Raw genomic sequence first — 24,545 nt, 5'->3', positions numbered from 1 at the left:
ATTGAAGGAAGATTTGATAGTTTCACCATCTATGATTTGTTGAGAGGGAAAAAATCTATCTAACAAATAATGCCCGTCTAAAATATAGCTAGAAGAATTGATAGTTTCGCCAAATATGATAGTTTGAGAGGAAAAATATCTATCTAACCAGCAATGTCAGTCTAAAATATAGTCAGAAGAGTTGATAGTTTCGCTATCTATGATAGTTTGAGAGGAAAAATATCTATCTAACCAGCAATGTCAGTCTAAAATATAGTCAGAAGAGTTGATAGTTCCGCCATCTATGATAGTTTGAGAGGAAAAAAATCTATCTAAGAAGGAGTTCCACTCTAAAATATAGCCAGAAGAATTGATAGTTTCGCCATCTATGATAGTTTGATAGGAAAAAAATCTATCTAAGGAGGAGTGCCCAACTCTGAATACGAAGTTACGCCAACCAATCAGGGGAAACGCGGAACAGATAGAACTAAAAGCAATTTTTTTTTTGTAATTTGTATGTAACGCGGAAAGGTCAACGTTAAATTCTCTTTACAGCCCCGGGCGTGTTTGAGTACGGAACTAACGGTATACGAACCGTCTTTACCCCCGACGGTGCAACAAAAACGACGTGGCTCCAAAAATAATCAAATTAAGTTAATAAATAAAAACGTAATAGACATAATAGTTTAATTAATTTTAATAATGGCCGAGAAGGAAACAAAATCATCAGATTTCATGTTGAAATCTTTTTTTGCCGGTGGTAAGTAATCTTTGTTTTGAAATAAACTTGAACTTGAATGTGGATTATGTGGTGTTCTATTTAAAATCTAACTTGGGTCAGGGTCTCCGCGTTGTTTGGGTTTCTTCATTCTTAATATGGCCAAATTTATAACGTTTGAACCAGTTTTTTAATGGAAATCTAGACCAATTTTAGTTTGTGAATTTTATGATAATTGTATAGTTTAAAAGATTCTTGAAAAATATAACCATATTTCTTGACTTATTCTATATTGACTTTTAATTTCTTAAAATATCCTATAAAATCCCGTATTTTCCGCAAAGTCCTAATTTTCTAATATAATTGTTGTTTAGTATGAAAATAATTGCTATACTCTTGCATCTTACAGTTTTCAATGTAAAAAGGCTACAAAGCCCTTTACTCCACTTTTACTTTAAAACAGAAAAAATATTTTCCTTTTACTTTAAAACAGAAAAAATATTCTACTTTTGCTTTAAAACAGAAAAAATATTCGATTTTGCCAATAAAATCCTGTAAAAGAGAAAAATATTCCATTTTTCCTTTAATTCCTATAAAACCGAATAATATTCCATTTTTCCTTTAATTCCTATAAAACCGAATAATATTCCATTTTTCCTTTAATTCCTATAAAACCGAATAATATTCCATTTTTCCTTTAATTCCTATAAAACCGAATAATATCCCATTTTTCCTTTAATTCCTATAAAACAGAAAACTATTCCGTTTTTTCGTTTAATTTCTGTAATACAGAAAAATATTCTAGTTTTACTATAAAACCAAATATTCTAATTTTCCTATGAAATTCTATGAAACCGAAAAATTTTCCAGTTTTACTATAAAACAAAATATTCTAATTTTCCTATGAAGTTCTATGAAAACGAAAAATATTCTCGTTTTTCCTCTAAAATCCTATGAATCAGAAAAATATTCTAGTGTTCCTATAAAATCCTATAAAACAAAAAATTTTTAGTGTTCCTATAAAATCCTATAAAACAAAAAATTTCTAGTTTTCCTATAAAATCCTATGAAACAGAAAAATATTCTCGTTTTTCCTCTAAAATCCTATGAAACAGAAAAATATTCTCGTTTTTCCTCTAAAATCCTATGAAACCGAAAAATATTCTCGTTTTTCCTCTAAAATCCTATAAATCAGAAAAATATTCTAGTGTTCCTATAAAATCCTATGAATCAGAAAAATATTCTAGTGTTCCTATAAAATCCTATGAATCAGAAAAATATTCTAGTGTTCCTATAAAATCCTATGAATCAGAAAAATATTCTAGTGTTCCTATAAAATCCTATGAAACAGAATAATATTCTAGTTTTCCTATAAAATCCTATGAATCAGAAAAATATTCTAGTGTTCCTATAAAATCCTATGAATCAGAAAAATATTCAAGTGTTCCTATAAAATCCTATAAAACAAAAATTTTCTAGTTTTCCTATAGAACAGAAAAATTTTCTACTTTTCCTATAAAATAGAAAAATTTTCTAGTTTTCCCATAAAACTTAAAATATTCTAGTTTTTTCCATAAAATCCTATAAAACCTAAAAATATTCTAGTTTTTTCCATAAAATCCTATAAAACCTAAAAATATTCTAGTTTTTTCCATAAAATCCTATAAAACCTAAAAATATTCTAGTTTTTTCCATAAAATCCTATAAAACCTAAAAATATTCTGTTTTTCCATAAAATCCTATAAAACCTAAAAATATTCTAGTTTTTCCATAAAATCCTATAAAACCTAAAAATATTCTAGTTTTTCCATAAAATCCTATAAAACCTAAAAATATTCTAGTTTTTCCATAAAATCCTATAAAACCTAAATATATTCTATTTTTCGTATAAAATCCTATAAAACAGAAAAATATTCTAATTTATCCATAAAATCCTATAAAACAGAAAAATATTCTAATTTTTCCATAAAATCCTATAAAACAGAAAAATATTCTAATTTTTCCATAAAATCCTATAAAACCTAAAAATATTCTAGGTTTTCCATAAAATCCTATAAAACCTAAAAATATTCCGTTTTTTCTGTAAATAATTAAAATTTCATTTATCAAATAGTTTCTAATGTATGATAAATTTTAATTTCATATAACCTAATTTTTTGCCATTTAAAATCTAGGAATGGCTGGAATGTGTGCTAAATCTACTGTGGCTCCATTAGACAGGATAAAGATTTTGCTTCAAGCTCATAACACTCACTACAAACACCATGGCGTCGTCAGTGGATTAAAGGGAATTGTGCAAAAAGAATCCTTTATTGGACTTTACAAAGGAAACGGAGCGCAGATGGTCAGAATATTCCCTTACGGTGCTGTGCAATTTCTCACATTTGAAGTTTACAAAAAGGTAAATGTTATATGTCTATTGTTTGTCGGTTTTAATTTAAAATGATGAATTGAATTGAGCTGCGTTTTCAAGTCATTTTTAAAGGCAGCTGTGCAATTAGGGGTTAGACAGGGTTCATATAAACCTGGAAATGCAGCCTGGGAAATAAATTGACTAAAAAATTTATAATTTTTTTTTTGGAAAGTTCAGGGAAATCAAGGAAATTTGTGAGGCTTAAATAAGTTTTCCCTGAAAATCTGGAAATGTCCTTGAAATATATGGGGGGAAAAAACCTGGAAATGTCGGGGAAATATATGGGGGAAAACCTGGAAATGCCTGGGAAATAAATTGACTAAAAAATTTATAATTTTTTTTTTTTTTTTTGGAAAGTTCAGGGAAATCAAGGAAATTTGTGAGGTTTAAATAAGTTTTCCCTGAAAATCTGGAAATGTCCTTGAAATATATGGGGGAAAAAACCTGAAATGTCCTTGAAATATATGGGGGAAAACCTGGAAATGCCTGGGAAATAAATTGACTAAAAAATTTATAATTTTTTTTTTTTTGGAAAGTTCAGGGAAATCAAGGAAATTTGTGAGGCTTAAATAAGTTTTCCCTGAAAATCTGGAAATGTCCTTGAAATATATGGGGGAAAAAACCTGGAAATGTCGGGGAAATATATGGGGGAAAACCTGGAAATGCCTGGGAAATAAATTGACTAAAAAAGGTTCAGGGAAATCAAGGAAATTTGTGAGGCTTAAATAAGTTTTCCCTGAAAATCTAGAAATGTCCTTGAAATATATGGGGGAAAAAACCTGGAAATGTCGGGGAAATATATGGGGTTTGAAAAACATGGAAATGTCCGGGAAATTTATGGGGGAAAAACCTGGAAATGTCCTGGAAATGTATGGGGGAAAAACCTGGAAATGTCCGGGAAGTACATGGGGGAAAAACCTGGACATTTCCGGGAAGTACATGGGGGAAAAACCTGGACATTTCCGGGAAGTACATGGGGGGGGGAAACATGGAAATGTCCGGGAAGTACATGGGGGAAAAACCTGGACATTTCCGGGAAGTACATGGGGGGGGGGGAAACCTGGAAATGTCCGGGAAGTACATGGGGGAAAAACCTGGACATTTCCGGGAAGTACATGGGGGGGGGAAACCTGGACATTTCCGGGAAGTACATGGGGGAAAAACCTGGACATTTCCGGGAAGTACATGGGGGAAAAACCTGGACATTTCCGGGAAGTACATGGGGGGAAAAACCTGGACATTTCCGGGAAGTACATGGGGGAAAAACCTGGGCATTTCCGGGAAGTACATGGGGGGAAAACCTGGACATTTCCGGGAAGTACATGGGGGGAAAACCTGGACATTTCCGGGAAGTACATGGGGGGAAAACCTGGACATTTCCGGGAAGTACATGGGGGAAAAACCTGGACATTTCCGGGAAGTACATGGGGGGAAAAACCTGGACATTTCCGGGAAGTACATGGGGGAAAAACCTGGGCATTTCCGGGAAGTACATGGGGGAAAACCTGGACATTTCCGGGAAGTACATGGGGGGAAAACCTGGACATTTCCGGGAAGTACATGGGGGAAAAACCTGGACATTTCCGGGAAGTACATGGGGGAAAAACCTGGACATTTCCGGGAAGTACATGGGGGAAAAACCTGGACATTTCCGGGAAGTACATGGGGGAAAAACCTGGACATTTCCGGGAAGTACATGGGGGGGAAACCTGGACATTTCCGGGAAATACATGAGGGAAAAACCTGGACATTTCCGGGAAATACATGGGGGGAAAAAACCTGTAAATTTCCGGGAAATACATGGGGGGAAAAAACCTGTAAATTTCCGGGAAGTACATGGGGGAAAAACCTGGACATTTCAGGGAAGTACATGGGGGGAAAACCTGGACATTTCCGGGAAGTACATGGGGGGAAAACCTGGACATTTCCGGGAAGTACATGGGGGGAAAACCTGGACATTTCCGGGAAGTACATGGGGGAAAAACCTGGACATTTCCGGGAAGTACATGGGGGAAAAACCTGGACATTTCCGGGAAGTACATGGGGGAAAAACCTGGACATTTCCGGGAAGTACATGGGGGAAAAACCTGGACATTTCCGGGAAGTACATGGGGGAAAAACCTGGACATTTCCGGGAAGTACATGGGGGAAAAACCTGGACATTTCCGGGAAGTACATGGGGGAAAAACCTGGACATTTCCGGGAAGTACATGGGGGGAAAAACCTGGACATTTCCGGGAAGTACATGGGGGAAAAACCTGGACATTTCCGGGAAGTACATGGGGGGAAAACCTGGACATTTCCGGGAAGTACATGGGGGGAAAACCTGGACATTTCCGGGAAGTACATGGGGGGAAAACCTGGACATTTCCGGGAAGTACATGGGGGGAAAACCTGGACATTTCCGGGAAGTACATGGGGGGAAAACCTGGACATTTCCGGGAAGTACATGGGGGGAAAACCTGGACATTTCCGGGAAATACATGAGGGAAAAACCTGGACATTTCCGGGAAATAGATGGGGGGAAAAACCTGTAAATTTCCGGGAAATACATGGGGGGAAAAACCTGTAAATTTCCGGGAAGTACATGGGGGAAAAACCTGGACATTTCAGGGAAGTACATGGGGGAAAACCTGGACATTTCCGGGAAGTACATGGGGGGAAAACCTGGACATTTCCGGGAAGTACATGGGGGGAAAACCTGGACATTTCCGGGAAGTACATGGGGGAAAAACCTGGACATTTCCGGGAAGTACATGGGGGAAAAACCTGGACATTTCCGGGAAGTACATGGGGGAAAACCTGGACATTTCCGGGAAGTACATGGGGGAAAAACCTGGACATTTCCGGGAAGTACATGGGGGAAAAACCTGGACATTTCCGGGAAGTACATGGGGGGAAAAACCTGGACATTTCCGGGAAGTACATGGGGGAAAAACCTGGGCATTTCCGGGAAGTACATGGGGGGAAAACCTGGACATTTCCGGGAAGTACATGGGGGGAAAACCTGGACATTTCCGGGAAGTACATGGGGGGAAAACCTGGACATTTCCGGGAAGTACATGGGGGAAAAACCTGGACATTTCCGGGAAGTACATGGGGGAAATACCTGGACATTTCCGGGAAGTACATGGGGGAAAAACTTGGACATTTCCGGGAAGTACATGGGGGAAAAACCTGGACATTTCCGGGAAGTACATGGGGGAAAAACCTGGACATTTCCGGGAAGTACATGGGGGAAAAACTTGGACATTTCCGGGAAGTACATGGGGGGGAAAAACTTGGACATTTCAGGGAAGTACATGGGGGGAAAAACCTGGACATTTCAGGGAAGTACATGGGGGAAAAACCTGGACATTTCAGGGAAGTACATGGGGGGAAAAACCTGGACATTTCCGGGAAGTACATGGGGGAAAACCTGGACATATCAGGGAAGTACATGGGGGAAAAACCTGGACATTTCCGGGAAGTACATGGGGGAAAAACCTGGACATTTCCGGGAAGTACATGGGGGAAAAACCTGGACATTTCCGGGAAGTACATGGGGGAAAAACCTGGACATTTCCGGGAAATACATGGGGGAAAAACCTGTAAATTTCCGGGAAATACATGGGGGAAAAACCTGTAAATTTCCGGGAAATACATGAGGGAAAAACCTGGACATTTCCGGGAAATACATGGGGGGAAAAACCTGTAAATTTCCGGGAAATACATGGGCGAAAAACCTGTAAATTTCCGGGAAGTACATGGGGAAAAACCTGTAAATTTCCGCGAAATACATGGGGGAAAAACCTGGACATTTCCGGGGAGTACATGGGGGGAAAACCTGGACATTTCCGGGAAATACATGGGAGAAAAACCTGTAAATTTCCGGGAAATACATGGGGGAAAAACCTGTAAATTTCCGGGAAATACATGGGGGAAAAACCTGAAAACGTCCGGGAAATATACATTTGCGGGAATAACCTTTAATTGTCAGGGATATCGGTTTTTCAAAAGTTGTAAAAACCCTGTTAGAGTAGTACCATAACGTTTCGATAACTTTAAAAATAAACCCAGGACTAGAATTTTTACGTTTTTCTTGGAAAAGAGTAAATAAAATAGACTACTGGCGGTAGAAAGAGGCGTAGACTGTGATTTCCTCCCTCTGGGCGGCTCTGTTGTAAGAGGGGATACTGTACGCGCCCAGTACTGGGATGACACTGACCTAAGAGATAGAAGGGTATGACGTTTGCATACATATAACTGCCATGACTATATAATTAAAACCTTGTATCAGTATAAAACCAAATAAACTAGCAATTTAAGCCGTGCTGGCTAATCTTCTACCCACCAGTTTTACCTTGGTAAAGGCTTTAACCAATCAGAACTCGTCGCTACCAGAACCCCTCGACTATGGGAGCATCTAGTGGCATTTATTTGAACTAAACCACATCCGCGACTAGCTTTTAATTACTTTACTGAAGAGTATGTGTTGGGAGAATCTCTGAAGAGGATCGCATACTATAGGTCCACGAACGAATCAGTCATGTGTTATTAGTTGTCCAATTCGGGTAGTATATGGCTTGGAATCCGCTTTGCAGTGATGCGTAACACGTAGTGTCGAATAAGAAATATGTGGTTCCAATTTGATATATTATTTCATTTGTTCTTTTAAATAACAAAAAATTCTTTAACGGGTGTTAAAGGTTACCAGGATGTTCTTGGGAGGCTTAAAGTTAGTTTAACTGGTTGCGGTTTATTATAAACTAATGTACCTAGGGGTTGTGTTGAGTGGCCCGATTCTATTCAATTTAGCTCCGCCCTTGTGTACATAAAGTAGCCTTCATGGGACACATTAGATTTATTGTTTTAACCATATTCTTTAATTAATGTTTCCTTTTGTATATTTTCAGTTATTAAAAAATCATCTGGGATACAAATCACACGCCAGTAAATTTATCGCTGGCTCTGCTGCAGGTAATTTAATTCACTTCGATTAATCTATCAATTATAAACAATTGCTATTTGGTTAGCTTCGATTAATCGATCAATTATAAACCATTGATACTCGATTCCCTTCGATTAATCGATCAATTATAAACCATTGATACTCGATTCCCTTCGATTAATCGAACAATTATAAACCATTGATACTCGATTCCATTCGATTAATCGAACAATTATAAACCATTGATACTCGATTCCCTTCGATTAATCGAACAATTATAAACCATTGATACTCGATTCCCTTCGATTAATCGATCAATTATAAACCATTGATACTCGATTCCCTTCGATTAATCGATTCATTATAGACAATTGATATTGATTATAAATAATTGATATTTGTTTCACTTCGTTTAATCGATCAATTATAAACAATTGCCATTTAATTCACTTCGTTTAATCGATCAATTATAAACAATTGCCATTTAATTCACTTCGTTTAATCGATCAATTATAAACAATTGCCATTTAATTCACTTTGATTAAGCGATCAATTATAAAAAATTTCAATTTAATTCACTTTGATTAATCGATCAATTATAAAAATTTCAATTTAATTCACTTTGATTAATCGATCAATTATAAAAATTTCAATTTAATTCACTTTGATTAATCGATCAATTATAAACAATTTCTATTTAATTCACTTCGATTAATCGATCAATTATTGTGCCCATCTCTTTTATTAAAAGTAGGGTGAAGTGGAAAACCAAGTGATTTTTTATCAATTCTTCGTTTAATTATATAAGACCAGTCTGCATAATGAAACATTCAGGAAATACCTCTGAATTATTTTAAATTACAATTAGGTGCAGATTTTAAAGATAATTTGAAATAAGCTCCTGCGACCAACCAATCGCCTAACGCCCTGCCTTTTTATTAACAAAATTCTCGTGGCACGTTCCGTGTCGAATAAAATTTATCGCGAGATTTGATCAAATTTGCGAGCGACGTGACAATCGTGGCGCGAGACACGGAGTGTACCATGATAATTTTGTTAATAAAAAGGCAGGGCGTTGCGCGATTGGTCGGAGGTCCTTCTTTAAAATTATCCTTAAAATCTGAACCTAATTTGAATTTTAAAATCATTCGGAGTCAGTATTTCCTGAATGTTTCACTTTTCAGACTGGTCCTATAATTAGTTGAAGAATCGATAAAAAAATCGCTTGATTTTCCACTTCACCCTCCCTTTAATCGATTAGAATAAGGCGACTATACGCTAATATTGGCACACTCCTAACTGATTAAATTCCAATTTCTATTTAATTTTCTATAGGTGTGTCGGCAGTGTTAGCAACATATCCTTTGGACGTCATTCGAGCGAGATTAGCCTTTCAAGTTACGGGGGAACATATCTACACTGGAATAGTTCATACCATGACCACCATTGTCCGATCTGTAAGTTTCATTTCGTAATAGCAGGGATAGATTTAATTTTAAAATTAAATATATCCCTGGTAATAGCAAAGGCAAATAGAAATAAGTTAGTAAGGGGAGTGAAACTATATTATATATTTATAATTTTAACCTATTTTATATAAAATCCTATATTATCCTATTTAACCTATTTTTATATAAAATCCTATATTATCCTATTTAACCTATTTTTATATAAAATCCTATATTATCCTATTTTTATATAAAATCTATATTATCCTATATTATCCTATTTTTATATAAAATCTATATTATCCTAATTAACCTATTTTTATATAAAATTTATATTGTCCTATTTAACCTATATATTTTTATATAAAATCCTATATTATTCTATTTAACTTATTTTGATATTAAATCCTATATTATTCTATTTAACTTATTTTGATATTAAATCCTATATTATTCTATTTAACCTATTTTGATATTAAATCCTATATTATTCTATTTAACCTATTTTGATATTAAATCCTATATTTTCCTAATTAACTAATTTTTATAAAAAAATCCTATATTTTCCTAACCAATTTTTATAAAAAAATCCTATATTTTCCTAACCAATTTTTATAAAAAATCCTATATTTTCCTAACCAATTTTTATAAAAAATCCTATATTTTCCTAACCAATTTTTATAAAAAATCCTATATTTTCCTAACCAATTTTTATAAAAAATCCTATATTTTCCTAACCAATTTTTATAAAAAATCCTATATTTTCCTAACCAATTTTTATAAAAAATCCTATATTTTCCTAACCAATTTTTATAAAAAATCCTATATTTTCCTAACCAATTTTTATAAAAAATCCTATATTTTCCTAACCAATTTTTATAAAAAATCCTATATTTTCCTAACTAACCAATTTTTATAAAAAGATCCTATATTTTCCTAACTAACCTATTTTTATATAAAATCCTATATTATCCTATTTAACCTATTTTTATAAAAAATCCTATATTATCCTATTTAACCTATTTTTATATAAAATCCTATATTATCCTATTTTTAACCTATTTTTATATAAAATCCTATATTATCCTATTTTTAACCTATTTTTATATAAAATCCTATATTATCCTATTTAACCTATTTTTATATAAAATCCTATATTATCCTATTTAACCTATTTTTATATAAAATCCTATATTATCGTATACAGGGCTCCCACCATGTCCCTAAAATACCTAAAACCCCCTACTTTTTTGAGGTCCCTAAACCACCATAGAATTGTGATTTGGTCCCTAAATCACCATATTCCTAGTTTAATGTGCCATCAGCTTATAATATTCAACCCAAAGTCCAATTTACACATTTATATTTCTTATTTCGTTGAAAAACGAAAAAAGACTGATTGTTAAGTGTGATAGAATTGTGATAGATAAAACGTAGTAATGTAATAAACAAAAAATAAGTCAGTTTTATGATAAAATATTTTTACATATATCTGACTTTGTCATTTTGTGAAAATATAAGTTCAAATAAAGATCCCATTTTGGTTCCTATTTGGTCCCTAGTTTAAAAAATTCGGTGCCTATTTCACCCTATTTCTAGCCTAAAAAAATCCCCTATTTCCCTACTTTTTTTTAAGATTTTGGTGGGAGCCCTGTATTTAACCTATTTTTATATAAAATCCTATATTATCCTAATTAACCAATTTTTACTTAAGTCCTATATTATCCTAATTAACCAATTTTTACATTAAGTCCTATATTTTCCTAATTAACCAATTTTTATAAAAAAATCCTATATATTCCTAATTAACCAATTTTTATAAAAAAATTCTTTATTTTCCTAACTAACTAATTTTTATAAAAAAATCCTATATTACCCTAATTAACCAATTTTTATAAAAAAAATCCTATATTATCTTATTTAACCAATTTCTATAAAAAAATCCTATATTATCCTAATTAACCAATTTTTATATAAAATTTCATATGATCCTAATTAACCAATTTTTATAAAAAAAATCCTATATTACCCTAATTAACCAATTTTTATAAAAAAAATCCTATATTATCTTATTTAACCAATTTTTATAAAAAAAATCCTATATTATCTTATTTAACCAATTTCTATAAAAAAATCCTATATTATCCTAATTGACCAATTTTTATATAAAATTTCATGTGATCCTAGTTAACCAATTTTTATATTGAGTCCTATAATATCCTTTATATATATTTATATATATATATATATATATATATATATATATATATTTATTTCTATATGGAAATCAAATCATGGTTATACCTTTAGAGAATAAATAACGATATCCATTGTTTTATTATTAACAATTTTTAGAAACAATATAAAGCTGAAACATTAATATTTAATATATGTATATTGTTTATTTTCAGGAAGGTGGAATACGCGCTCTTTACAAAGGCTTATCTCCCACATTAATCGGAATGGTTCCCTACGCTGGTATAATTTTAATATATTTAATATATTCAATTCAAAGGGCGTTAATTTAATTTTAATCTTCATTAATGCTTTTTTGATATTCGCAGGTCTATCATTTTACTTCTTTGAACGTTTGAAAGCCTTGTGTTTGGAATATTTCCCTACAGTATTAGGAAAACCTTGTGAACGTAATACCGGTGGATTGGTTCTAATCATTCCCGCTAAATTACTATGTGGAGGTTTGGCTGGTGCTATCGCCCAAAGTGTGTCGTAAGTTATCATATTATCAGAAGATTATAATAAGAGAAGGATGTGAAGGATGGCACTTGATATACAGCTGGTACAAGACCAACCTCAACTACATAGTTTTCAGACTATCAAAGATTAACTCCATTTACACCTGGGCTCCTGGTGTAACTTTGCGGACAAAGTGAAGTACAAAGTAGCCTCGAATCCTGGTGTAAATAGTATCAATTTTCCTAGCCTGAAAACAGTCTGGGTCTGGGAAATAGCACACTTCCTCGGGTTCAAAACCAGTTTTGCTTGGACTCTGTTTTTAAATTCAAGAAGTGGGCTTACCGGTCTTCAGGACCAGTTTATTAATTGTAAATCTAGAGGAGATGAAAGGCGGGGATTAGTCAGGAGACCAGTTTATTATTTCGGACACTAGGGGGTCACTGGTCCCAAGGACTAGTTTAAAAAATATCCTTGTTTCCCTCGAATTTTTTTAGTGGCCCTGTGGACCACTGACCCCCCTCCGATTTAATTTTAAACTGGTCCAGGCAATTTTTAAAGCATAGCGCGGCTCCTGTGGATCCCCTACAAGTTGACTTTCATTACGAACTCCACTTTTGGCTTGGCGAAGCTAGAGGCATTTGTGTGCGGGATTTATACGTGCATGTATAAATCCCGCCCACTAGCCTTTGCCAAGCCAAACCCAGAGCTCAGGAGGAAAGTCCCCTTGTAGGGGATCCACTGGAGCCGCGCTATGCTTTAAACTGGTCATTTGCCCTGTGCCACCGTCTTATTTCCCCCACTGGTCAGGGAAATAGCACACTTTCTCTGGTCCAAAACCAGTTTATTAATTGCTTGGACTAGTTTTTAAATTCAAGAAGGGGGGGGGGGACCAGTTTATTATTTCGGACACTAGGGGGTCACTGGTCCCAAGGACAAGTTTAAAAATATCCTTGTTTCCATTGAATTTTTTTAGTGGCCCTGTGGACCACTGACCCCCCCCCCCTCCGATTCAATTTTAAACTGGTCCAGGCAATTTTTAAACTGGTCATTTGCCCTGTGCCACCGCCTTATTTCCCATGCTGGTCAGGGAAATAGCACACTTTCTGTGGTCCAAAACCAGTTTATTAATTGCTTGGACTAGTTTCTAAATTGAAGAAGTGACCAGTTGATTAATTGCAAATCTAAAGGAGAACAAAGGCGGGGATTAGTCAGGAGACCAGTTTATTATTTCGGACACTAGGGGGTTTAGTTTAAAAAATATCCTTATTTCCCAGACTGCCTGAAAACTATGTATTACCTGCCTTGGTTAACCAAGGATGATGGGGGAAGAATGCATAATCTGAGGGAAATCGGCGCGATAACTGGAAAATGGCGAACGGTCTTCCCGATACGTCTGACGTAGACCGCCCGCCATTTTTCCGAGTATTCCTCCCCAATTTCTAGCATCTTTTTCTCCCAATATTTTGACAGATACCCGATGGACGTAGCGAGACGGAGAATGCAGCTAAGTATGATGTTTCCCGAAACAGAGAAATTTGGGTAAATTATTATGTTCTTTCAATTTTAGAACCAATTGCCTTATGGTGTTCATCTATTGCTCATTTTACTTGATCCTGCAGGGCTTATATGCAACAAAATGTTTTAGTTAGAATCGAGGAATTTGCAAATTGTTTTAGTTAGAATCGGGAATTTGCAAATTGTTTTAGTTGGAATCGGGGAATTTGCAAATTGTTTTAGTTAGAATCGAGGAATTTGCAAATTGTTTTAGGTTGAATCGGGGAATTTGCAAATTGTTTTAGTTGGAATCGGGGAATTTGCAAATTGTTTTAGTTAGAATCGGGGAATTTGCAAATTGTTTTAGGTTGAATCGGGGAATTTGCAAATTGTTTTAGGTTGAATCGGGGAATTTGCAAATTGTTTTAGGTTGAATCGGGGAATTTGCAAATTGTTTTAGGTTGAATCGGGGAATTTGCAAATTGTTTTAGGTTGAATCGGGGAATTTGCAAATTGTTTTAGGTTGAATCGGGGAATTTGCAAATTGTTTTAGATTGAATCGGGGAATTTGCAAATTGTTTTAGATTGAATCGGGGAATTTGCAAATTGTTTTAGTTGGAATCGGGGAATTTGCAAATTGTTTTAGTTAGAATCGGGGAATTTGCAAATTGTTTTAGTTAGAATCGGGGAATTTGCAAATTGTTTTAGGTTGAATCGGGGAATTTGCAAATTGTTTTAGGTTGAATCGGGGAATTTGCAAATTGTTTTAGGTTGAATCGGGGAATTTGCAAATTGTTTTAGGTTGAATCGGGGAATTTGCAAATTGACTAGATGCTGACTTTATGTCGAAAAATGAAATTCGTCATACGCGATTTTAGGAAAACACATACCCTTGTGAAGTTCCATGCGAATAACCTGAATTGCGCGGACCTTTAATTAATGGCCAATTTAATATAATTAATTTCTGATTACAGCAAAGGATTTTTGTCAACGTTAAACATCGTTTGGAAAGAAAACGGTGTAGTGAAGGGTCTGTATCGAGGCATGAGCATCAATTACTTGCGAGCTATACCAATGGTCGCTGTTTCCTTCTCAACCTATGAAGTCACCAAACAATTACTTGGACTCGACACTGGCGTTGATTAATGTAGCGTCCGCAATCAATGAACAATATTTAACTATTTTTACTACAACCTTAATTAACCTATCAAACTATTTAAACACGCACCGTAAAAAATTTTAGCGACAAATTGACAATATACTTAAAAAAAATAGCTTTGTTCAAAAAAACTTTTAGAGAGACTCGATAGAAACGCTAGAGCAAACGTCACTGTGACATCATGTGGTATTAGCACCCTGATTGGCTGAAGCCATAAAGGGAGAATAAAATGGGCAATCAATTTCGTAGTCAATTAATCCACCTTATCCTCGATGCGTGGCCAAGGCTTAACACACGTTTTTTAACTAACAAATCTGGGTCTAAATGATAAGTCGTCTGTTTCACAGAAGAAACGCTTCAATATTCTGTACTGTGAAGCAGACAGCGCATTATTTTGACCCAGATTTGTCAGTTAAAAATCACGTTTTAAGCCTTGGCACGCATTGGAAATAAATGTGGTATTAGCACCCTGATTGGCTGCAGCCATAAAGGGAGAAAAAAATGGGCAAACAATTTCATAGTCAATTAATCCACCTTATTCTCGATGCGTGGCCAAGGCTTAACACACGATTTTTAAGTAACTAATCTGAGTCTAAATGATAAGTCGTCTGCTTCACAGAAGAAACGCTTCAATATTGTGTAATGTTTTAGCAGACAGCGCATTATTTTGACCCAGATTTGTCAGTTGAAAATCACGTTTTAAGCCTCGGCATGCACGCATTGGAAATAAATAAATAAATGTGGTATTTGCACCCTGATTGGCTGCAGCCATAAAGGGAGAAAAAAATGGGCAAACAATTTCGTAGTCAATTAATCCACCTTATTCTCGATGCGTGGCCAAGGCTTAACAGACGAATTTTAACCAACAAATCTAGGTATAAATGATAAGTCGTCTGCTTCACAGAGGAAACGCTTCAATATTGTGTACTGTGAAGCAGACAGTGCATTATTTTGACCCAGATTTGTCAGTTAAAAATCACGTTTTAAGCCTTGGCACGCATTGGAAATAAGGTGATTTGATAAATTGACATCAAAATCTTTACCAAATTTCAAGTAAATGTCTAATGCTTTCGCCAAGGCAAGCTAAACCCGGAGTTCACAAGTAAAGTCACCTTTTAGGGTATCCGCTGGACCCGTAGCTACGCTTTAAACTTTGAAAAATGTCACAGTAATGTTTTTCAAACCTTTCCTCCGTTATGGACTCTTTTTCAAATTTTTTAATGGAATCAAATAATGTTGATAATAATAAACAATTCCTGTAAAATTATTTAATCAAAAACATTTATAGCGGGAAAACTAGAAGCAATTAACACGTTCCATCCAACCTCTCTTCTATAGGGGCGTAAAAAAGCTACCCTTAAAGCAAACGGCGGGTCCGTTGCTACCCCCTTAAGGTGGCTTTTCTACTACACAGTGGCTAGCCAAAGACAGGAACCAATCGGACCTAGTGCATTAGCCACTAGGTCTGATTGGTTCCTACCTTTGGCAAGATCAAATTTGTAAGGTAAGCCAGAATGCTAGGGGTGCTAATGGAGCCGCCTGTTACTGAAATTAATTCTATGGGGTTATTAAAGACGCGGGGGGCGACCAAATAGCAGACTACACGTATTTCTAGGGTGGCGCCATCAATTGGTGACATTCGAAAATAATTTTGAAATTAAATTTGCGTGTCTACTAAGGTCATACCAATCCATACCATTTTGATATACAAAAAGGGTTGTAGATCGAAGTATAGTGGGTTCTATAAGAAATTTTGAGTCGAAAATGTTCTACGACATTTTGTCATACAAGTTATGATTAGTGTCTTACAGATGACCCCTGGAATTTTAGTAATAAACTCGAAGACAATGCTAATTTAATTAAGAGGTCATCCGATAAATACACTAATGCATAATTTAGGGCAAAATGTCATTGAACATTTTGGACTCAAAATTGATTTCCCATAGAACGAACTCACTGTACCTCGGTCCTATAATTACCCTTTTTAGGAAAACCCTGTATTTGTCAATTTGATCGACAGATGGCGCTTTTATGATACTTGTCTCCTAATTATTGCTCCCTCAATATCTAGAACTTAATATTTTTTTAATTGGCCTGATAAATTAAAAAATAATAATAATAAAATTAAAAATACTGTTATTTGGTAAATTTCGTTCAGTCTCTCATCTCAAAATAGATCCAAAGATATTTTTTAAAAGTCCAAATAGGCTTTGTCGCTTTCATAGTGTTTTAGTTAGACTAAGGCAATCATAAACTTCAATTTTAATGAAGTTAAAACCAAATAATTCCTGAACGCGATTTAAAAAGGTACTGCCCATTTTTCGACAGTTTGTAATTGTTCTTTGGAGCCATCTGGTGAGAGACTTCTCAGCTTTTAGTTTTCAAAATATTGTAAAAATGGCGGTGTTACAACCAGGCTTCGAAATAATTTTTTTTTTCTTTTCAAACTGGTCCTCCTTAGTGTCCTGGGCTGAGAAAAAAGGTTTTTTTTTAACTGGACATGTGGCCAATTGAGCCCAAGAACTTTAATTTAAAAAAACTGGCCACTTAAAATTTGTAACCTTGGAATACTGGACATTTGGCTAATAGAACCCAAGTACTTAATTAAAAAAAACTGGTCACTTATCCTGGACATGTGGCCAATAGAGCCCAAGCACTTTAATTTAAAAAAAACTGGACACTTATCCTGGACATGTGGCCAATAAAGCCCAAGCACTTGAATAAAAAAAAACTGGCCACTCTCCACTTAAAATGCATAACCTTGGAATACTGGACATGTGGCCAATAAAGCCCAAGAACTTTAATTAAAAAATCTGGCCACTTAAAATTTGTAACTTTGGAATACTGGACATGTGGCCAATAGAGCCCAAGCACTTAATTAAAAAAACTGGCCACTTAAAATGCGTAACCTTGGAATACTGGGCATGTGGCCAATAAAGCCCAAGCACTTCAATTAAAAAAACCGGCCACTTAAAATGTGTAACTTTGCAATACTGGACATGTGGCCAATAAAACCCAAGCACTTCAATTTAAAAAAAACTGGCCACTGCGCCACTTAAAATGCATAACCTTGGAATACTTTTAAATAATTAAATAGCCACAAGGTCAATTGAACTCCAATCATTTCATTTGAACTGGCAGCCTGCTGGTGTCTTTAATAATCAAACTAGTCCCAAGGACCAGTGCCCCTTACCCTACTAATTTAAAATGGAATTATTAAAGTAGTCCTTGGGACCAGTGAGGCTCGGGTTTTGAGTTTTAAAAGTGGTCTCACAGTATAATAAATTGGTTCTCGAATTGTAGACTTGTCTTATTTGGAAGCCTGGTTGCAAGGGCGCAAAGTTAACCCTTTGTCATGCCACAACTTTCACAATATTAAAAGGGTGTAGAATTCGTTATGTAAGAGCGTGTCAAGAATTATTCTTTTAACTACTAGTGTTAGTATTTCCTGGAGTAGTGATTGGGCAATGTCACATGATAGTGTGGAACGACTCTGCGGATAGATTAAAAAAAATGCCCATGCTTATTCCAATCCACCTTATTCCCTTTCGCCGGAAGTTAGGCTTAGCTCGGGATTCATGGAGGGGAGTAACGGGAAGAAATTCGTCTGTCGTCTGCTACAGTACATATTTTTGGCCTTTGTAGCCAGACAAATTTCTTCCCGTTACTCCCCTCCATGAATCCCGAGCTAAGCCTAACTTCTGGCGAAAGGGAAGAAGGTGGATTGCACTACAAAATCCACGCATGCCCAGTAGAGCTGCCGTCACCCCTGGCGGTAGTCCCGAAACCTTTCCACTCATAGATCATATTACAGCTATGGTTTGAGTCGAAAAAGTTTCAATATTGGTCATTGCGTGGCGCTAGAGAAGTGCTGCCATATCTCCATTCCAATCCATCTGTGTTTAACGGTCTTGATATTAGCCCCGCCCCTACATAACACATTTTACATCCCTTTAAATGCCTATCCAAAGAATACAACGTTTCTACCCAAATTTAACATTTATTTATTTAAAATACTAAAAATTGCCTTCAAAAACTTAAAGGGACTGTAAAGAAGGTAAAATTTACGTGTGGGTAAAATTATTTGAAATGCGTCATAGGCACCGGCACGTGACTTAGGAGAGGCGTGGTTAAAAAAACTTTGTTGGTTTTATTTTGAAAACTAGCACTTAAGAAATTAGCGCTGCAATCGGGTGTAAAACAAGGGGCAGGCGAAGTACCCATTCCTATTTCACGTCAAGTCTTTGAATCTTCTTGGTGTCACGTGGTGCCTATGACGTATTTCAAATAATTTTTACCCGCAACCACTGATGCCTTCTTTAAGAATAAACGTATAAAAAAATAAACGATGCTTTAATTCAGTGTTTACTTATTTTTAACGCTAGAGAGCTACTTTTTTTGCTTTACATTGAAGCTAGATGGCGTTAGCAATGACGACCCCATTAATTTTCCCAGGTACTCTTAGACGCAATCACATTTGTTGGTGAAGATTAATTGGGTCTTAAGATCTGTTGTTTTTATTAATTTTTAAACCTGAAAGAGATTTACATTAACTTGGTGCATAATTTAACTAACGGCTACATGGTTTGGTCAAACCTCGGGGGGGGGGGGAAAGTAATTATTTGAAAATATTTACGAAACCTCTTACAACTCAAATTAAACAAATATTTATGGGAATAGAACTATATTTATAGGTTATTATTAAATAGTTTTTATTTACGTGTTTAAATACCAAAACTTTTATTTATATTGGGTTTACTTTTCCCCGCAAATAATTATATAATATAATAATTTATTTATATTTATTTTTCTAAAAATGGTGTTTAGAAAAATTATTACGGATTGTATATTATATATAATTATACTGCAATATTAAAACGAGGGTTACGTTACATTTGAGACCGCCTCCCTTTTAGTGTTGATGTAAAGTACAATATCAAGAACGTGTTCAATATGCCATAAGAATGGTGAAACAAGGTCATGAAGGCGCTTTAAGTTATACTTATTAGGGAGGGGCCTATTATTTTGCTTTTATCGGCGCCCTCTATTGGATACTTTAAATAACGGACTTACTTGACCTTTTAGCCACTAGATGGCGCTAAAAATAATTTAGGTATATGCATAGCCCACTCGATCACGTTGCTCGCTTTCGATGTCGAATGCGTGATCGAGGGGGCTATGGTTTTATGTAGAATTAAGGTTCACGTTTCAAGTTATTACGCTATCTTGAATAAGTTCTTGATAATATATAGGGCATGATAACAGAGTTGTATATAAAATGTTATATTTTATTATACCATTAAAATACTTGAGAATATTTGTTTGCGTGTAATTTTTCTACTAATTATAATTTAAGGGGTGGCGTTATGGTCATCGCTTTCATCTCGTATGATGTGTACACCTGGAGATGTGAACCCTTCAATATAGAGTCCACAAGTTTAAGCTGTCTTTTGCAGTGTTACCAGGTTATTCCTTTCTACCATCCAAAACTTACTGAAGCCATAAGTTTATCATGCCTCTTAAGTAGAGAAATGGCTGCTACTCCTATGGCAATAGTGTTTGTCTGGCTCCCTTTAATGAAACCCTATACTCTCTCCTATCATTTATCAACCCATGGTCATCGCTTTCATCTCGTATTTAGCAGGTCTCGGGTTCGATCCTGGACTGTGGCATCTGGAGATGTGAACCCTTCAACATAGAGTCCACAAGTTTAAGCTGTCTTTTGCAGTGTTACCAGGTTATTCCTTTCTACCATCCAAAACTTACTGAAGCCATAAGTTTATCATGCCTCTTAAGTAGAGAAATGGCTGCTACTTCTATGGCAATAGTGTTTGTCTGGCTCCCTTTAATGAAACCCCATACTCTCTCCGTATCATTTATCAGCTCAACTTCAATACAAAATTGTACTGCCTAGCCTAGCGTTTCTTTTATCCATTTTAGAATGTTTCAGGACTGAAACCGCCTCTATCTCGAGAGAGAGGGATTTGGGATTTCTTAAGTAAAATTCGCCCCCCCCCCAATGCCTGCCTATACGAAACGTAAAAATCTCTTTTATTCCATTGGATGATTTTTTTTCATGTGACCCATTTAGTAATCGTCTCGACCGCTTGGTGGCTGCACCGCGACAGAAATTTCAAAATTTTCTCTCTTCGGATCTTCGCGCTATACGAGTTCTGACGTCACAGACTCACAGTAGCCTGCGTAAGATGCCCAGTTGTAACCCATATTTGTGTACTTAGAGGCATGATAAACTTATGCTGAAGCTAATTGCCCCCCCCCCCTTCCAAATAGTTTTCAAAATAACTTCATCGATTGAAGTATAGGGAGAGGCCAGAGGGATGTGGCTTAAAATGGCTCCTCCCCTTTCCACCAAAGTGGCGGCGAACTTTATTGGGTGGTAGCCTAGTGAGGGAACGCGTCTGATTGGCGTGACGATTAGCGGGGAAAATTACCACCCCTACGAAAAGTTAAACACTACTGTGCCTTTCCAGATTTTAATAATATTTATAATAACACAGGCCATTAAATGGATTTTACATTAATTTTAATCAACTATGAATTCTGTCATATATATACACCAATAATGTCAAAACTACTCCAATTCCATTAAAATAGAAGACGATAACTCAAGAGGTGGCACTCGCTACCGCTTCTGAAAGTTAAGAGAACAGGTTATTAGAACCTAGTAAATTAGTATGATTACTAATGTATTAATTTATGATCATGTTTAAGCATACTTCATTATGCTATTTTCAAATAAAATTAAAGCGTGCTTGAAGTTTATGGGGAATATTAAATAGTATGGGAGTCCCTTTTGATGCGTGTTAAATTATTTAGTAGGATTATAGTAAAAACATAATGAATGGTTAAACCTTTTGATATTTGAAAATAATCATTGCAAACACTATTCTTAAGAAAATTCACTATCCTTCCAAATCAACAGACTGTTAGTAAATTAATCTCTTAGTCTTGCTCTTGCCTAGAGACGTCAAATTACCGTAACATAAAAACTCTTAAATTGTTTTCAATAAAATGTTTTATGAAAGTTCTAACTACAATATCTGGTAAAATTTTTAGCTGTATTTGGTGAAATTACGGTAATTTATAGTGGTATTTGATAAAATTACAGTAATTTATAGCGGTATTTGATAAAATTACGGTAATTTATAGCGGTATTTGATAAAATTACGGTAATTTATAGCGGTTTTTGGTAAAATTACAGTAATTTATAGCGATATTTGGTAAAATTACGGTAATTTATAGCGATATTTGGTAAAATTACGGTAATTTATAGCGGTATTTGGTAAAATTACAATAATTTATAGCGGTATTTGGTAAAATTACGGTAATTTATAGCGATATTTGGTAAAATTAAGGTAATTTATAGCGATATTTGGTAAAATTACGGTAATTTGTAGCGATATTTTGTAAAATTATGGTAATTTGTAGCGATATTTTGTAAAATTATGGTAATTTATAGCCATATTTTGTAAAATTATGGTAATTTGTAGCCATATTTTGTAAAATTATGGTAATTTGTAGCCATATTTTGTAAAATTATGGTAATTTATAGAGGCATTTGGTAAAATTACGCTAATTTCTAATGTAATTGGGTAAAGTTACGGTAATTTATAGATATGTTTGGTAAAATTACAGTAGTTTCTAATGGTATTTGGTTAATATCTCTAGTAACTTTCGTCAATCAAGCAATGTTTATCAAGAAAACCATTCTCAATAAAACTTATAAAATAAACCTATTTGAACGAGCTGCCTTAATAAAGCGAGAGGTAGTCCATTCTACTCTTTTAAACCTATACGAGTTTAACAAGAAGAAAAAGGAAGAATATGTTCTGAAATCAGAAATAAACATTAATTGCTGGCTTTACTTGTGGGTTTGCCATCCTTCCAGATTGTTTTCTTCATTATTGAAGCGTCCGTTGCTCCTTTCTTAAACTCCGGCTTCACGACGCTTCGAACAGCCCTAGCAGCGATGGTCGAAAATTGCAAGTAACTGTCAAAGATATTAAAGATTTGGATTGTGTTTAGCCAAAATTTGAGGATATAAGACAAGAATTTGATCCCCAGCCGAATTTAGAAAATATTTATAGGAATTATAGGTACTAATTAATTCTTGAAAATATAGGATTTTATAGGACGTTTTTCCAGAATTATAGGATTATATAGGACACTAAAATATTAATTTCTCTTTTTTTAAAGTCAAATTTCAAAATTATAGTATTCTTGACGAGTTTTGCCAAAATATAGGATTTTATGAGACTTTTCCAGAATTATAGGATTATATAGGACACTAAAATATTAATTTTTCAACTGGTTTAACCGATGGATTGCTTAAAACTGGCGCAAATTTCAAAAATATATAGGATTTTTGATCAATTTTGCCAAAAGTATAGGATTTTATAGGACAGTTTTGAAAATATAGGGTTTTTGATTAATTTTGCCAAAAATATAGGATTTTATAGGACAGTTTTGAAAATATAGGGTTTTTGATTAATTTTGCCAAAGATATAGGATTTTATAGGACAGTTTTGAAAATATAGGGTTTTTGATTAATTTTGCCAAAAATATAGGATTTTATAGGACAGTTTTGAGAATATAGGGTTTTTGATTAATTTTGCCAAAAATATAGGATTTTATAGGACAGTTCTGAAAATATATATATAGGATTTTAGAGGATTTTTGATTAATTTTGCCAAAAATATAGGATTTTATAGGACAGTTTTGAAAATATAGGATTTTAGAGGATTTTTGATTAATTTCGCCAAAAATATAGGATTTTATAGGACAGTTTTGAAAATATAGGATTTTATAGGAATTATAGGACCTTTGGGGGCCCTGTTCAGATCATAGTTTCAGTTTATGAGGTCAAGTTGTGGTGTTTTACAACATATGCACAACACTGAACATGCTTAAGGGGTTTTCCGACCATTTAGATTTCATATTTTAATTTCTAATCCCTAGTTTTATAGAATAAATTTGTTAAGGACCAATGTCCTTAATTTTTGCATACTAATATTAGCAAGTTTCCCACCCCAACCCTCATCGACCCCCGAGCCCAGGAACCCGACAAGGATAAATTTTAATTGGAGAACCAAGGCTTAGTCAAGAAACACTGCCTAATCGTTGATTAACATACGTAGATATAAATAAAAATTATTTCAAGTGTGTGGAAAATATCTTACGTTAATCCAGCTTGCCTCCAGTAAGTCATGGTGATATTATATTTTTGAAAATAGACTGGAAATTCGTCTAAATTGGATGACCTTTACGTTCGGCAGCAACCCGGCTTCCACAAAGCAGAGAATACGGAAGAGCACTCAATGGACGGTTTAGTAATTCCTGAAATTGTAAATGCCCTTCAAATTTGGCAGTCCACCAGTCCGAAACTAGCAGAGAGAATTCTCTCTGAAACTAGCTTTTCGAGAAGCAAGTATACCCCTTTTTGGGTAATCTGAATTCTTTACTTATGCTTGATTTATTTATAAAATTTGATGTATAAATGTCATTTGATTCCTACAATCGTGTAAATATTTTTAAAGCACAACCGTTAAGCGCGTGATCGAGTGGGCACTGCCTACGTTAATCATGCGCGGTAGTTCCGGGACTTTCGGCTCCCTTATCCCTGCTTTCGGGAGGGGCGAATTTTAAAGACCTTGGCATGGCCAACTTAGATTACCAGTAGTAGAAGGCCT

The 24,545-nt window shown here is 34.9% G+C and overlaps 2 protein-coding genes across 3 annotated transcripts; one reads left to right on the top strand and one right to left on the bottom strand.

Moving 5' to 3' along the window:
- Positions 1–453: 453 nt before the first annotated feature.
- Positions 454–20,152, top strand: LOC149651838 (mitochondrial coenzyme A transporter SLC25A16-like). The gene is made up of 9 exons (XM_089848930.1): positions 454–472; positions 535–739; positions 2,872–3,098; positions 8,006–8,069; positions 9,376–9,497; positions 11,900–11,966; positions 12,053–12,215; positions 13,653–13,721; positions 14,651–20,152. Exons 2-9 carry the CDS (start codon positions 682–684, stop codon positions 14,820–14,822), a joined length of 942 nt encoding a protein of 313 aa, XP_089705056.1. The 5' UTR covers positions 454–472; positions 535–681; the 3' UTR covers positions 14,823–20,152.
- Positions 20,153–21,362: 1,210 nt separating this feature from the next.
- LOC149651837 (ATP synthase F(1) complex subunit epsilon, mitochondrial-like) lies at positions 21,363–24,211 on the bottom strand. 2 transcript variants are annotated; one of them, XM_089848944.1, is made up of 4 exons: positions 24,036–24,211; positions 22,722–22,846; positions 22,590–22,646; positions 21,363–21,487 (listed from the first exon to the last, which is right to left on the bottom strand). In XM_089848944.1, the coding sequence occupies exons 1-3, from the start codon at positions 24,062–24,064 to the stop codon at positions 22,633–22,635; spliced, it is 168 nt and encodes a 55-aa protein (XP_089705070.1). In that variant the 5' UTR covers positions 24,065–24,211; the 3' UTR covers positions 21,363–21,487; positions 22,590–22,632. The 2 variants fall into 2 exon arrangements, with proteins under 2 accessions (XP_089705070.1, XP_089705069.1); XM_089848943.1 differs by lacking the exon at positions 22,590–22,646 and having other exon boundaries at positions 24,036–24,192.
- Positions 24,212–24,545: the final 334 nt, after the last annotated feature.

This window comes from Phalangium opilio, unplaced genomic scaffold, assembly GCF_054372755.1.
Source record: "Phalangium opilio isolate 3A_F unplaced genomic scaffold, DU_Popi_V2 ptg000082l_1, whole genome shotgun sequence".
Taxonomy (NCBI): domain Eukaryota; kingdom Metazoa; phylum Arthropoda; class Arachnida; order Opiliones; family Phalangiidae; genus Phalangium; species Phalangium opilio.
This window is presented reverse-complemented; position numbering and strand designations above follow the sequence as displayed.